Source organism: Alligator mississippiensis, chromosome 2 (genome assembly GCF_030867095.1).
Source record: "Alligator mississippiensis isolate rAllMis1 chromosome 2, rAllMis1, whole genome shotgun sequence".
Lineage (NCBI taxonomy): Eukaryota > Metazoa > Chordata > Crocodylia > Alligatoridae > Alligator > Alligator mississippiensis.
This window is the reverse complement of record NC_081825.1, coordinates 215,682,767-215,697,121: the sequence shown is the minus strand read 5'-3', so window position 1 is coordinate 215,697,121 and position 14,355 is coordinate 215,682,767. Positions and strand designations below refer to the sequence as shown.

The following is a 14,355-nucleotide window of genomic DNA, read 5'->3' as shown; positions in this document are numbered from 1 at the left end:
AGGAGTGGGTAGGTGGAGCTTATTTCCTTGGTGGTGTGAGTTTGGACCCTGGCACTAACGTGTAGATATTGTCAATACAAAAAACTTCTGGCATAGAGAGTGTGTGTAGCCACTTAGGATCATAGGAAAGTAGGGCTGGAAGGGACCTCACAAGGTCATCTAGTCCAGCCCACTGCTTAAGTCAGGATCTTCCCTGGCTAAACCATGTCAGCCAAGTGTCTGTCTAACCTTCTCTTGAACACTTCCAAGGATGGAGGTTCTATATTTTCTCTATGTAGCCTGTTCCAGTGTTTGACAACCCACATAGTCAGAGAGTTCCTCCTAATCTCCAACCTAAATTTATACTGCTGAAGCTTGAGGCCATTACTCTTATTCCTGTCCCCTACAGCCACAGAGAAAATCCCATCTTCATCCTCTCTGTAAGGATGAGATATTTGAAGACTGTTATCAAATCTCCCCTCAGTCTTTGTTTCTCCAGACTAAATACTTATAGTTCTTTCAGCCTTTCCTTATAAGTCTTGTCTCCTAAGCCCCTAATCATTTTGTTGCTCTGTGCTGGACTCTTTCCAAATTATCTACATCTTTCTGGAAGTGTGGGTCCCAAAACTGGACATAGTACTCCAACTGAGGCCTTACCAATGCTGAACAGAACAAAAGAATCAGTTCCCTTGATTTGCAAGTGACATTCCTGTTAATACAACCCAATATACTATTGGCTTTTTTAAAAACTAAAGCATGCTCTTGGCTCATTTTCAGCTTATGGTTTACTGTAACCACCAAGTCCTTCTCTGCAGTACTGCAGCCTACTCAGTCATTCCCTAGTCTATATTTGTGTGCGCAATTATTCTGTCCCACATACAGGACTTTGTACTTGTCCTTGCTGAAGCTCATCTGACTGAGAGCAGGCCATTTTCCAGCCTATCCTTAATCTATAACTTAATCAGGTTTCTTCTTCATTCAAGACCACTGTGAGGCTTCCAAAGCAAGGTAGGACTCACTTGCGCCCTCTCCCAGCAAGTAGATATCATGCACAAAGATGATTTTAGAACTTGGATTTCAATCTCATCACCAAACTAGTTAAAAGTATACATCTCCCTTATGCCAGTTCTCAGGGGAAATGATCTTGATTAACTAGGTTTCTACAGAGTTCTATATTTCAAGGAAAGATTTTTTGTGCTAGTCGGGCAATAAATCTCTCTAGAACAGAACTATGGTATGTAATGGTTTTCTGGTACTGTCTGGGCTACTGTCCGCATAGGGAGCCCAGCTGAAATGACTGTAATAACACGAAATTCTTATGAAACACTTCCCAGACTTTATCTAATAAGTTCTCACAACACTTCTCCAAAGAGCTGATATTAATAAGTTAATCTTAAAGGTGGGAACTAAAGCAGAAATTTTAAGAGGCAAGCTCAGAAGCTTATGGGGGAATGGTCAGGAACAGACAAATAATTAGACAACGTAGGAGTTCTGGGTTTGTGTTGCTATGTGCATGCATGCTTCTGGATAAACTGAAATACACTGAGGAGCAAAAATCAAGAATCAATCATGGTTTGTTCTTTTCAAATCCCCCTTCCAAAAAGTATGCTATACATCTTGCTGGTAATGTACTAATTTGAAAGCTGGCTCTGCAAATAGATTTTGTTGGCAAGCTGTGCAATCCCCTTAATGAAATTTAGACATACCACACTGCAGTTTTTCTGACAGAAGCTTACCAATTTCATTTCATATTCATCTGAGCAACTTTCTGAATTTTAGCTTTTAGTCTACAATGTAAATTTAGGGGTGGCACTTCAATGGGAAAAGGATTTTAAAAGGATTTGACATAATCAACTCTCCAAGCTTAAACATATTACATTACCTTTTGGTGATTTTCCTGCTATATTTAAGAGAATTAAAAACCCGCATCAAAACCACATATGTTCTTACCCCATAGAGCCATAAAGACAGAGAAGAAGACAGTTGCTGGGTTATCAAAGAGGTGACTTGCTCGAGCAGTGGCACAGGCAGAGCTCATTTTCCAGTAACTGCATGTTTTGTCACATAAAGGACACATGGTGATATTGTTCCTCTGGTCACACATCTCCATGCTGCAATAAAACAAATGCAAAGGTTGAGGTCAAGTCATTTTCCATTCTCCAATTGTCTCTTTTCATCAGTCATCTCATCTCTCCTCTACACGTTATATGTCACTGATGGATGTTCATTCTGAAATACTGATGAATACCCATCTCTCTCCCTTTGATTACTTTACTTCTTAAATTACAGGAGGACCTAGAAGTCCCAGTCAAAATCAAGTCCTCGCTATGGCCCCAGGTCCAACTTCCATTCAGGTCAAGTGTTAGGAGCAAATAATTGCCTATGTTAAATATAATGAATGAGTTAGTGCCTATCCTGAAATACTTATAATGTATATAGAGAAGTCATACAAGGGATAGGAGAAAGGAAATATCCCCATTTTACATGTGGGACATTCAGGCACAGAGGGATTAAGTATATAACAGCTAAGAATTGCTCCCAGATCTCCTGAGATCCAATTTAGTGCCTCAATAGAACTGTTTCTCCTCTTTACTGTGCTCCAGACTATCTTCTAACTTTTCTTTTTTCTGGCACTGTGATATAAGAGATGTATGACCTTAGAGCAAGGCATTTGATGATAATTTTAGAAGCATGTTAAATGAAATTGGTTCAGTGTTTTTGGCTTTGTCCTGCACTCCAGTTAATGGGAAAGAGAGACCATCTATTAGTCTAGCCCTAAATTGCTGAATAGTATAAGAAAGTACCTGGGATCTATCATTATTATCACAATATATGTGCATCACAGCTCAATATTTTTAAAGGGACCTTAACCAAAATGCTAATTTTGTTCTTACAGTTATTTGTAGAGGTAATCACTAGCATGTGAAACTGACAGATTCAAGGGCTAATTCTCTAGTCCTACTTAACGCAGCTGGACACAATTGGTGGGGGTACGTGCAAAATTTGCTTAACTTGTGCCAGCATACAGCATATATTGTAGCAGCCCCTTAGTTGCTCTGTGTAATTTATGACTGGCTGTCTTTGGTTCCCAGCAGCATTCTAGCACCTAGAGCAAAGAGACAGTGTCCCCTCAGAAAATCCTTATGTTGGGGGCTAGTTAGGGTTAGCAAAAGAACAGGTTTGCTGGCTTTCTACCACCAGAAGTTCTCTCCATTAGAGATGTCTTTTAGGCTAGGGACAGAAATTACACATGAAGTGATCAGAAACTGGTTCAAATCTGTAACACAACAGAAGTTCAGTGCAGGAAAACCACTTTCAAAATGGCCAGTACTGGTTTAAGTTAAACCTGGATGGATGTCTTATCAGACTTAACTGATTTCAGTTAATTGGTTTATTGAACTTCTGTCCAAGATCCCCTACCAATTCAAGTAAAGTCACAGGGCTCAGACAGAAGTGTAGCTCCCCGCTGTAACTGAGAATGCATTGCAGGAAGCGTTCTGAGTTACAATCCCCTGGAACAAACAGAAGTTCACCATTGGTTCTAGGGTTCTAGTGGGGAGGGGAATCTAGCAACAGCCCCTGCTCCCTGCTAGGCTGCAAAGTTTTCAGAACAGGATGGGGGAAAGGGAGTGGAGGGAGCTCATTCTAGTGGTTCCCCAGTCAGCACTGGAGGGTTGGGTAGGTGAATTGGAGCCCTCCACCTCAGGGGGGTTCCAATATATCTGCCCCACCTTCCAGTGGAGGCTGAAAACCTCCCAGACCGAACTCCCTCCATTGTCTTTCCCCACTCCCGTTCTGAAAACAGTGATAGGCTGGGAGGCAGCAGAGACGCAAGTTACAGAAGATGCTCTGTTCTGAAATGTCTTCATCTGACCCCTCAATGACAGGTCAGATTTTCACCTGATCAGCTATTTTTGAAGCTGTCTGCAGCTGTGCACTTTTGTTTGGTCATGGCTATAAACTGCTTTCTGTGGCCAGATTGGGGGAAAATTGTTACTTCTGTCAGTGCCCATGGACTCCCAGCATTCCAAGAGGTTTTGCACCTCCCCTGCAATCCCCCTCTTGCAGAGTGGATGAGCTAGCCTTGGCCCAAGCTGTCTGCTCTAGCCAAGCAGGGAGGTGTGCTCTAGTGCCCCCCCCAGCTTCTGGCCTGGGCCACTGCAGACACGTGGCTGCATTTTTGGAATCAAAAGTGTATGTCTGTTCACTTGCTTATCAGTTCAAGCTATACAGCTTAGACTAACCTATGAAGATTGAATTGATTCAGTCTCAGGCTTTTTGACTGTCTGTACTTAGCCCTACTGGTCAAGCTGTCTAAACCTTGTCAGTTACCGAACTGATACAAAGCCACCTGAGCAGACCAGTCTTTAGATATACAATTACTTAACCTGCAGTGTAGGTATCTTTATTTCTTGCCCATATCTAAATTCTACAGTTGATTATGTACTTGATCATAGAAGAAAAACTGGAGATGCAAAATGAGAGGTCTTTTTGAAAATTTATAATGAATAAATTATTACATTATTTAGTAACAATATAGTAGGGCCCTGTATTTTAGTGATTTGGCCACACTGTCTATTTTAGACCTATACATTCTTGTTTTGTCTCCATGTACACAGTAGTTATGTATTATTTCAACAGGCAGTGTTAACATCCACCATTTGTGGAGTGATCTTGCTACACCAATGCAGTTTTGCTAGGGTTTTTTTACATTATTAAATAAATTGCTCTACAATTATGAAAAAAGACACCTACAACAAATCAGCCTGAATCATTATTTCAGAACAGTTCCTAGCAAGAGTTTGCTGATGGTTCTTAATTTTTTTTTATCACATCTAAACATTTTAGGTTTAAATTAACTAACAGAAACAGAAGTAATTGCAGGAGTAAATATGAGGAAAGTACTAACAACATGCTAAACCATGCCCTCTTTTTTGTCTACAGGCTATTTTGGGTAATCTCTTTTTAACATATCTGTTTTCCAGGTTCTACTTTCTACATGCCATTTGTTTTGTACATATTTCAGCTTCCCATATTGGAAAATAACTCTTAGATGAATGTTTTGCCATGAATATTGTGAATATTTATGCCATATCAGGTAGACTGATAGCCCTGTACAACTAATCTTATTAATTATATATTGCAGTGATTCTCAACCAGGGTGCCATGAGATTCTTTGAAGGTTGAGGAGATGGCTCAGATATGTAGGCAGGAAGCAGGTAGATGTAGGTTCAGGCTTGCCCCTGCCTGGCTGTTCCCCTGCCTGGCCCCTTTGCAAAAAAGGTAAGCACTGTAATAAATAAATTAGTTTTTGAAATGGGATGTGGTTGAATTCGTAAGGTTAAGGAAAGGTGCCTTGAGTCTAAAAAGGTTGAGAACCACTAATATATTGTATTGTAAAATAATAATTGGGTGTTAAAATGTTAGTATAGGTGAACACTGGTAACTCAAAACAATTTTCCTTCCTATATTCTGGACTTTGAGAGCTCAAGTCTGAAACCTGCAGAACTCCAGTATTTAAGAGAAACAGAAAGCAGCCATATCTTCCCTGTTAGTGACTTCCTTGTTGTGAAGGAATCCTCATCACATTTACAGTACTCCTAGTAAAAGAACTAGGCTGGGGAAGGGGTGGAAGTGTGGCCAGAACACTATGTTCTGGCAGTTGTGAACCAGCAGATAGACCCTAGCCAGACAGAGTAGATTAATGAAGTCTATGAGACTGAGGCTGGCATAGAATGAGTCTCGGGATTGAGAAGCTGCAGGCAGCTTCCTGGCAACTTGGCTTGTGTTTTACCCAGTCCTGGACTGTAAAGGCAAAACACTTTTACATGTCTGTAGCATTTTATTTGGGGTCTCTAGCTGCTTCAATCATAATGCAGAAGGAAAATCCACCATTCCATATAAGATTCTATAATAACCTTTATTTTTGTACTGTAAACTAATCATATTTATTAAGAAACATGTCATTTTGGATGACAAATAAAACAAACCCCAGGAAACTAAACGCCTCTCATCATTCATCCCTAGATTGATATGACCTATTTCTGATCAAATGTATGGAAGTTTTTTGATGCAGCCGAAATTATAACAGTTTGAGACTCATGAGCGAGGCTTTCTTAATTCTCCAAATGTTGAGAGAGGCATTTCAGACCTAATTTATACAAGATTTTTTGAAGGTTTAAGATCAATCATACCTTTATTACACTAGCTAAGAAAATTAACTGCTGCAAAACCTTTGCCAAATTATCAGATATGAGCACATTTATTCATTAAAGACCAGATTCTGAAAACATGCACACATTTAGGTTTACACATCTGAGTAATCACATTAGGTCAGATCCATATAGCTCCCACTTTTGCCTTGGCTTTGATGCCTAAAACTTAGCTGCCCCACTCCAGAAAGACGATAAAAAAATTGGTAAAATTATGTACCTAGGATCCTTGTGAAATCCAGTTAGGTAGGAGACAGGTGCATTCAGAGTGCCCAAGCACTGAACAGAAAGGCACTTGCTGCAGGTGAATAGGGAACAACAGGTGCAGCAGCATGTCTGAACCTCTACTCCTTCTTAGAGATAAGGTTTCTATTTTAATTGTTCAGATTTGGTTCCTTTGTCATTTTGAGATTCAACTCAGCACCCAGTCTTTACTTTTGCATGAAGGGGTGAGCTAAATCTGGTGTCTCCCTGTGGCTCAGTAGCATAGTTCTTAGTGTGCTTGCCACTGATGTGGGTATGGCCAAGGATATTTCCAATTATTCTAGGCTTGTACTCTAACCACAAAGCTAGTAAGAGATCGATTGCATATCTTGTCCTGCCTCTTCCATTCTGTAATTAACTGCGTAGTTGCTGTCAGTATCAAAATGTCAGCAGATTTGCTCTCTAGCTATCTCAAGAACTGTAACTTAAACTACTTCATAGAACCCACCTAGCTTGCAACAGAGTTTAGGCAGCAGCTAGGCACCAAAGCTGCTAACTCAGATTACTTTTGGGACCTAAATGGAGGTGCCTAATAAATTAGATTGCCTAAGTGATTAAGCAGGACCACCCCCAACTAGATCATTCCAGTCAAGACTTTATTGATCCAGGCCTTACAAACCTCCAAGGATAGAGACTCCACCACCTCTCTAGGTAAACCCATTCCAGTGCTTCACCACCCTCCTAGGCAGGAAGTTTTTCTTAATACCCAACCTATTCAGTGAGAGTAACTACATGCATAAAGTTAAGTGACATGTGCAACTATATCATGGTCACCTGTGTGTGGAATTCTCTAACACAGAGGAACAAGGCTTGTATTAGAATTGTGTAAAAAAGATCATGTGACTGACACACAGAAATAAGGAAAACCATGGAAGACAACAGTGGAGATAGAACAGGGTTTGGATGCAACTTTGGGATGAAGGTCCATTGATTCTGTCACACTGTGCAAGTGAAGCAAAATGGTTATTACCTGTGTAAGCTAGGGAGTAGAAGATTTTACTGTCTGAATCCCATATATCATCAACAAAAACTCAAACTATTGATGTAATGATTTTAGTTACTTTCATATACACATATATCATTTTTTAAGGAAATCAGTGTGTATGCATGTGTATATGTGAACATTTTTGTTACCTTGGTATGTTCTCATCCACAGTTGCACAGCCATACAGGAATACAATAATCCCTACAATAGAAGCTGGAATGAGCATTTGTGTGTAAACTCCCAGCCAGGCAAAATACAGTCCAATCTTCTCTCCAAAATATTTTCTGAAATACATTGAGGAAAGAAGTGTGATACGTCTGCTATTTCTTAGAATATATCATAGCTAAAATTATAAATAACAGCCTGGTTGAACTTAAAAGTAAGGTCTGTCAACATCCTCAGTAGAACCAAACTTTTGCCTTTCTGTTGCATACACCAATACCTTCAAATTTTCTCTGAACAAATCACTCTAAACTTGTATTTTGCTCTCATCTTCTCTAAAGCATTTACTCCATAGACTTTCAAATCTGAACAGCAACAGTGTTAATCAATGGTGATTAAGAATATGAAAAGTATGCATTCTTTTCTGAATCCAAATTTCTCACTGAATTGTGTTTTGAACATACTGGGAAGATATGGCCAACACTAGAAAAGTTAAGTAGTTTTAAAAAAAAAAAATCTTTGCCTTCTCTTGTTGATCATACTAAACTGGTAACTCAGGGTATGGAGATTATATATATATATATATATATATATATATAAAAAATCAAGTTATCATGAGGTAAACTAAGATCTGAATTTAGTGTTAACTATTATTCCAGCATGCCCTCCCTTAACTGCATGTTAAGCCTTCCTTAGAGCTTAGAACTGCAGTAAACGCAAGGTAGACTGCAACCCAACTTCACTGCACCTTTTCCATAGGGCAGAAATGGACACATGGGCTGCTAGGGGATGCAAACAAGCATTTACCACACCCAGTCTAGGTCTAGGTGTCTTACTTTAAGTTGCCTATACCTATACCGAGAGTGACACATGCAGCAGTTTTCTGCTGCCAGGAGTAGTGTAGGCAGCTGTTTGCTGCTCCTAGGAGCAGTGTGGGGAGCCTGATGCAAGTAACTCAGGGCGGGAGGAGGGGTAGGTGGGATGGAGGGGGCTGGCAGGTCTACAGGGGAAAGGGGATTGGTGTGTCCACATAGTGGAGCGTCAGGAGGATAAGAATAGCTCAGTCAGGGACAACAGGGTGTGAACAGCACAGCCCCAGGGCAGATAGGCTTTCCTAGGACTGCTCTGCAAATATGTACAGGCATTTGTGAGATCAAGTTAAGCCTTTCTTAGATTAACCCAATTTCACTTTAAGTTAGTGCACCTATTCATAAGGACTAATTTAGATCAGGTGCACCATTTTTGGGTGATTTAAGCTCTCTGCGTGCCTGTACAATTGGATCAATTAGATCAATTTAACTCTGGTTAGGGTGATGAAAATGTAACACCTGTACATACCCATAGTGTACAGGCCTTGCTGGAATACTGATTAATATAAACATTTGTTCAGTACTTATACAACTCATATAAAAGCTCTGGTACAGCACTGACCAAAGCAGGCTTGAAGATTGACCTTGTGTGCATCAGGGTTTAAATTGGAAGATTAGGTTTAGATTAGCCCCCCAAAACAGTCAACTGATAAAACTGATTCTTAAGGCTGGTGCCAATGTCCAGGACACACAAGAAAATGACAGGACATACAAGAAGTAGGGAGATCTGGTAGAGATGTTGATGTTAGTTATATAGATGTCCAATACAAAGAGTTGTTTTGATCATGTTAAAAAAAGGCCTGGAAACCTTTGGAATTTTGAATAAGGGATCACACTATACAAGGTGGGTCTGTGGCTTACCAACAGCATCCAAGGCTAGCTTTGCAACCTGCTGGACATGAATGTTAATGAAGAGATGCTTTGCAATGAATAAACCAGAATGAACTTTTGCCACCAAACCAAGTCTATAGTCCTTCTTTGTATAACACTGGTGTCTCCAAGGGAACACATGACCTGCAGCAGCACAGACAACACTGACAAAGCACTCATATTCAGAAAGTTACACTGACCAAGAGAATGGAGGGCTACATAGTGCAGCAATTCACCCCCCTTACACTGCAATCATTCATTCACATAGCTGCACTTGTAAATGCATCTTCCAGAAGAAATTACTTAAATGAGATGCTGTGATCATATAATTCACTAAAAATCTGCTTATCACATGAATTGGCCCTCTATCTAGTAGTCTAAGGCACCTGCCTATAATATTTTCAGGTAAGTATACAGGAACACTTTCCAAGCCTCTCAGTGTTCCGCTTCATGTTGTTCTTAGATAATCAGCACATCTGGTGAGAGACCTAGTAGTGTCCCCTCCCTAGCCGGTCCTGCTCACTCTCTGGGAGCATTGACTGTCTCTAGGAATAAGGGTTTTGCCTTTGTTCACCACCTTGCCACAGATAACTTTCCACTATCACAGTCCCATGGCACAGGAAGCCAAGTAGACCCTGTGGATATGATCAGGTCCTTTATCTGTACAAATAAGCAATTTATGTTCATGGACACGAGATGTCCTTCATGGAATGCTCTTACCTCACCAGGTCAATTGGCTGATATTTATAAAAGACTCCATAGCTTGCCCATTCCTCAAACAGGAGCTGCAAAACAAATGAAAATGGAAGTTAACACTAAGGCCCCATATAAATGCTCAGTTTCTACCTTTGCTGATTTCCCATTTTTATCTGGTTTTGCCATTTTGTGGTTTCACATACCTCAATCCACCCGTATATACAGTCTGCATTAAGTATAAAAAACAAGCTTGAAGGTCTAGCACGCTGTGTACTACAATGATGAATGCTAGTGCATTAAAAGGCTTTTCAACAACAGGATTGATGGATAGATGTAAACGGGAGATGATGGGGAGAGTAGCTCCAATTGTATGATTTGTAGCAAACCTTTAGCAGAATGGATGCGGATGTAAAGTATGACCATTCTTTGAGTTATTAGGGAGAACAAACTAGAATAAACTGGCTTGCTGTTGCTGCACTAATATTTTGCTTCCGTAGAGGGGAAGTAGACGGAAGTGTCCAAGCAAATTGCATGTGAGAGCTTCTAACTTAAAACAGAATATAATGATCTTTGCTCACTATCTTTGGTCAGGATTTGGGCCAAAGACAATAAAAGGTCACCATTAGTGACTCACAGAATCAAATACTCACAAAATATATTCATCCAAGACCTTCATTTTACTACATTATTTACTTCATAAACAAGATAAATAGCACTTTTCAGCTTTGATTCTTCCTGATCCAGTCCAACTAATGGAGTGAACAAAGATGTATGTTCTGGGCAATAAATTTATAGATACAATAAACTATGCTTATTAGCTACTTGGCATACTTCTTTCCTCAAAATAACAGCTCTGATACAAAATTGCTATTGATTTCTGTAAAAGTTCTTTGCCAGAACAGGGAAGACCAAACCCGGTTTCAAAGATGTATTTGTGAATTTAGATATCCATTTTTGTTATTTCTCATTAGCTTGACATGGATATAAAACTAGATAGGAGCAATTCACCAAAGCATGTAGTAGCAATAAATGGAGTTGTTTAAACTGTTATTTATAAAATCCTTGCTGATTCTGCTGTTCTGTCATTTTTAAAAGCACAGGATAACTCTTGTCAAGAGATTTCTGTAAAGGCAACTTTTGGCAAGAAAAACCTAGAGTCTAGAACTGAATTAATTTAACCTGTGAGAAGTTTCAAATTCTGAAAAAAGCAAGATTATTCTTTAAGTTGGCCATTAACTAGAACTTTTCTCCCCTCTGTCTTTAGTTTAAAATACCATCCACTGCTGCATATACATATTGTAACTGCTGTCAGTAATAAAGGGAAAAGTATTTGATTTGCAGTAACAACAACCTCTAATATTTAAAACTACACTCCATTTAGAAGGATGTGTTTTTAGTGTTAATTGTGGAAAAGTAATCTGCTTAATAAGGTTGGGAGGCTTCCCAGCTGTATGAATTATGTTTGTGCCAACAACTTTTAAACTACTGTAGACTCACGTTCATAGCAAAGAAAACCAGACATGTGCAAATGTAGTACTTGTAGCCCAATTTATATACGGTTTAACTGAACAAACTTCCGTTATATTCGGAAGCACTTTATTCAGATACAGAGTGGATCAATTTAAGTCAACGTTATTTAAATTAGCAATTTTAATCATGAAATAAATCACTAAACAGAAAGCCTCCTTTTACATGACTGGATTTTCAATAACTTTTCTATTTCTCTTTAGTTATTTTCTAAAGACAGGTGTATTTTCACTGGTTGATAGAATCCATTATTATATATATATTTGCAACCAGAGATTTTCCATCATTTTTGGTACATCTTTTTACTACTTAGGAAAGAACACTATAACTATATACCATTTAAGCAATTACATAGTATAATATTTATTTTCAGAATCTTATTATTGTTATATTTGTCTACGTTAATGAAATGGTGAATGATATGCAGCTTACAAGGCACTACAGGATTGAACCTCTAATACAGTAAATGGTCTCAAAAATAAACATCCCCTTGCTCCCTCCACTTCAATTATTTCTTTATCTAGAAAAGCATAAGTCCTGTAACACAGAATTTTGATAGAGGCTCCTTTATTCAGGATATTTATATTTACTGAAATGTTTTATGAAATTATTAATTTAAACCTTAATATATTTGCATTTAATTCATACTTTAAACAAGTTTATCTTTTGAAAATGAAAAATGATTAGAACTTAAACAACACAAAAAATCAGATTAAAACAAATAATAGATGTTTATAAACCCTGTTGAGATAACTACTCCTACTCTAACCCAGTGGTGCTTCTCGTAATGGACTCCAATGTAGAAAGTGCAACTTAAAGCACTAGCTTTTGAATAAAGGCAGCTTTCTGTTTGCTAAGAGTATGTATAAACATACTCACTTTAGCATTGGTAGAAGATTTCCACCTCATCCTTATTAGAGAATATTTCAACTTTTTGTTGAAGAGGAAAGGATATTTGCTCTCAAGCAAAAATATTTTAGTTTACCTTTTTTTGGCTAAATTTTCACTTTTTGTTCAGAGTACACATGTGTTTTATGATTTTTTCATTCACTGAAAATCTAGTTTTCCACTAGAAAAAAGAAGTTTTAATGGATTTTTTCCCCCCAACCCTACAGTATGCAAAGTTCTACAGGGCCAGATTCTGCTCTCTTTCATCATCTGCAATTTCCATTGAAGTCAATTGTAATTTTATATGAAAATGAATTAAATAATGCAGCTCTGAGAAATTGTAAAATATAGCCCCAGGATGAGGTTTCAAAAAGTGCTTAAGAGACTTAAGAGCATAAATCCTATTGATTTCTTAATGAGATTCATGCTCCCAAATTGCTTGACTTATTTAGAAATCCCACCCATGAAAAAACCCCCCAAAAAATCAAAAGCTGAGAGGGAACTAAGTGAACTAACTGGAAAAAAAAAAGTGTCAGAGAAAAAAGCAACAGTGATAGACATTATGCTTCTACAAAGGAAAAGATCATACTTTACAGTATTTCCCTGCTAACACTACTTGGACCTGGGGTCTAAGCAGCTGGGAGGGAGAACAAGCTGCGTACTCACTTACTGTATTATTCTGATTATAAATTGACCTTTTTCACCCCTCACAGAGAACAATTAAAAAATAAACCTTGATTTATACTTGATGTTGACCTATAATTGCAATGATATACTATTTTGCCTTACCATGGAATACAGGGAAAAAATGGGCATGACCCCGAATTCCTGGCTGATAAGACAATACTGGCCAATAGCAAACTACTATCCTGATCTTGAGTAAGGAATATACAAGGAAGATGCGACTTAGATGTGTGTCTCCATATACCAATGCCATCCTTCCTCCCACAGGATTCTATACCTATACAGTGCAATTTACACATCAACTTTACCAAAAGCAGGTCTTAAAGTCAACACCTCACTCTGAAGTAATAACTATACAAATTATGCAAAGCATTAACTTACACTGGTTCATAGAAGGCGAAGAAGAATTAAATCAGGAAATTTAATGCCCTTTTAACTATTAACTAATTCATTCAACAATAGACTTTTAACCTTGTATAGCTTTAAGACACAAGAAGAGCTCTAAAACTAATTACCCTCAGGTATAGATAAACCAAATTCATTAAATTTGGCCAAGTAAGAATAAATCACAACAGGGTGGTATTTCATAAAGTCATTATGAATCACTTAATGAATGAGTCATAATGAGTCATCATTTGTATTACTTTATGATGAAAGTTAGCATGTCTCAGTCTCCTACATTCCTCCAATGAAATCCAAAAAACAAACAAACCCTGGAAGGCACATGGGCAAACTGATGGCACAATAATGTTCACAAACACTCCTGCTTTTAGCACCCTATCACAGAAGATTACACAATGGAGACTGTTCTTTAAAGAGTTTAGCAGTTCTCTCAGGGAATTATTACTAAAGCCCTTCAAAATCTAAATGCTAGGATACACCTTCATGCAAATAAATTCAAACCATTTATAATAAATATATATTTTATTTTGATAAAAACACCTAGGTAGAAAATACTAAATTGACTGCAGATTCTCCTCTGTGTAAGCCAAATCAATCAATATTTTAAACATTTGAATACAACAGTCATAACACATCTGTTTTAGATACTGAAAACTGAAAGTCAGTCATTCTTCAGTGTCATTCTTACAAATTTACTCTTTAGATCTTGTTTTTTAATTTATTTGTAGCATTTTTTAGCCAAAAGTTTTATTAATTTGTCTTTGTGAACTATGGGTCAAATTATCAAAAGTGATCAGTAATTTTGGGCACCTCCATT

General features: G+C 38.1%; 1 protein-coding gene across 5 annotated transcripts in view; it reads right to left on the bottom strand.

The window, feature by feature from the left end:
• The window catches only part of ANO1 (anoctamin 1), a 137,682-nt gene that overhangs the window by 39,831 nt on the left and 83,496 nt on the right, over positions 1-14,355 (bottom strand). For all 5 annotated transcript variants that reach the window (XM_019477055.2, XM_059722736.1, XM_006270507.4 and 2 more), the window contains 3 exons: positions 10,062-10,126; positions 7,590-7,724; positions 1,930-2,090 (listed from right to left, as the gene is read on the bottom strand). In XM_019477055.2, coding sequence (XP_019332600.1) covers positions 1,930-2,090; positions 7,590-7,724; positions 10,062-10,126 — 361 coding nt within the window. The remainder of the gene's footprint in view (positions 1-1,929; positions 2,091-7,589; positions 7,725-10,061; positions 10,127-14,355) is intronic.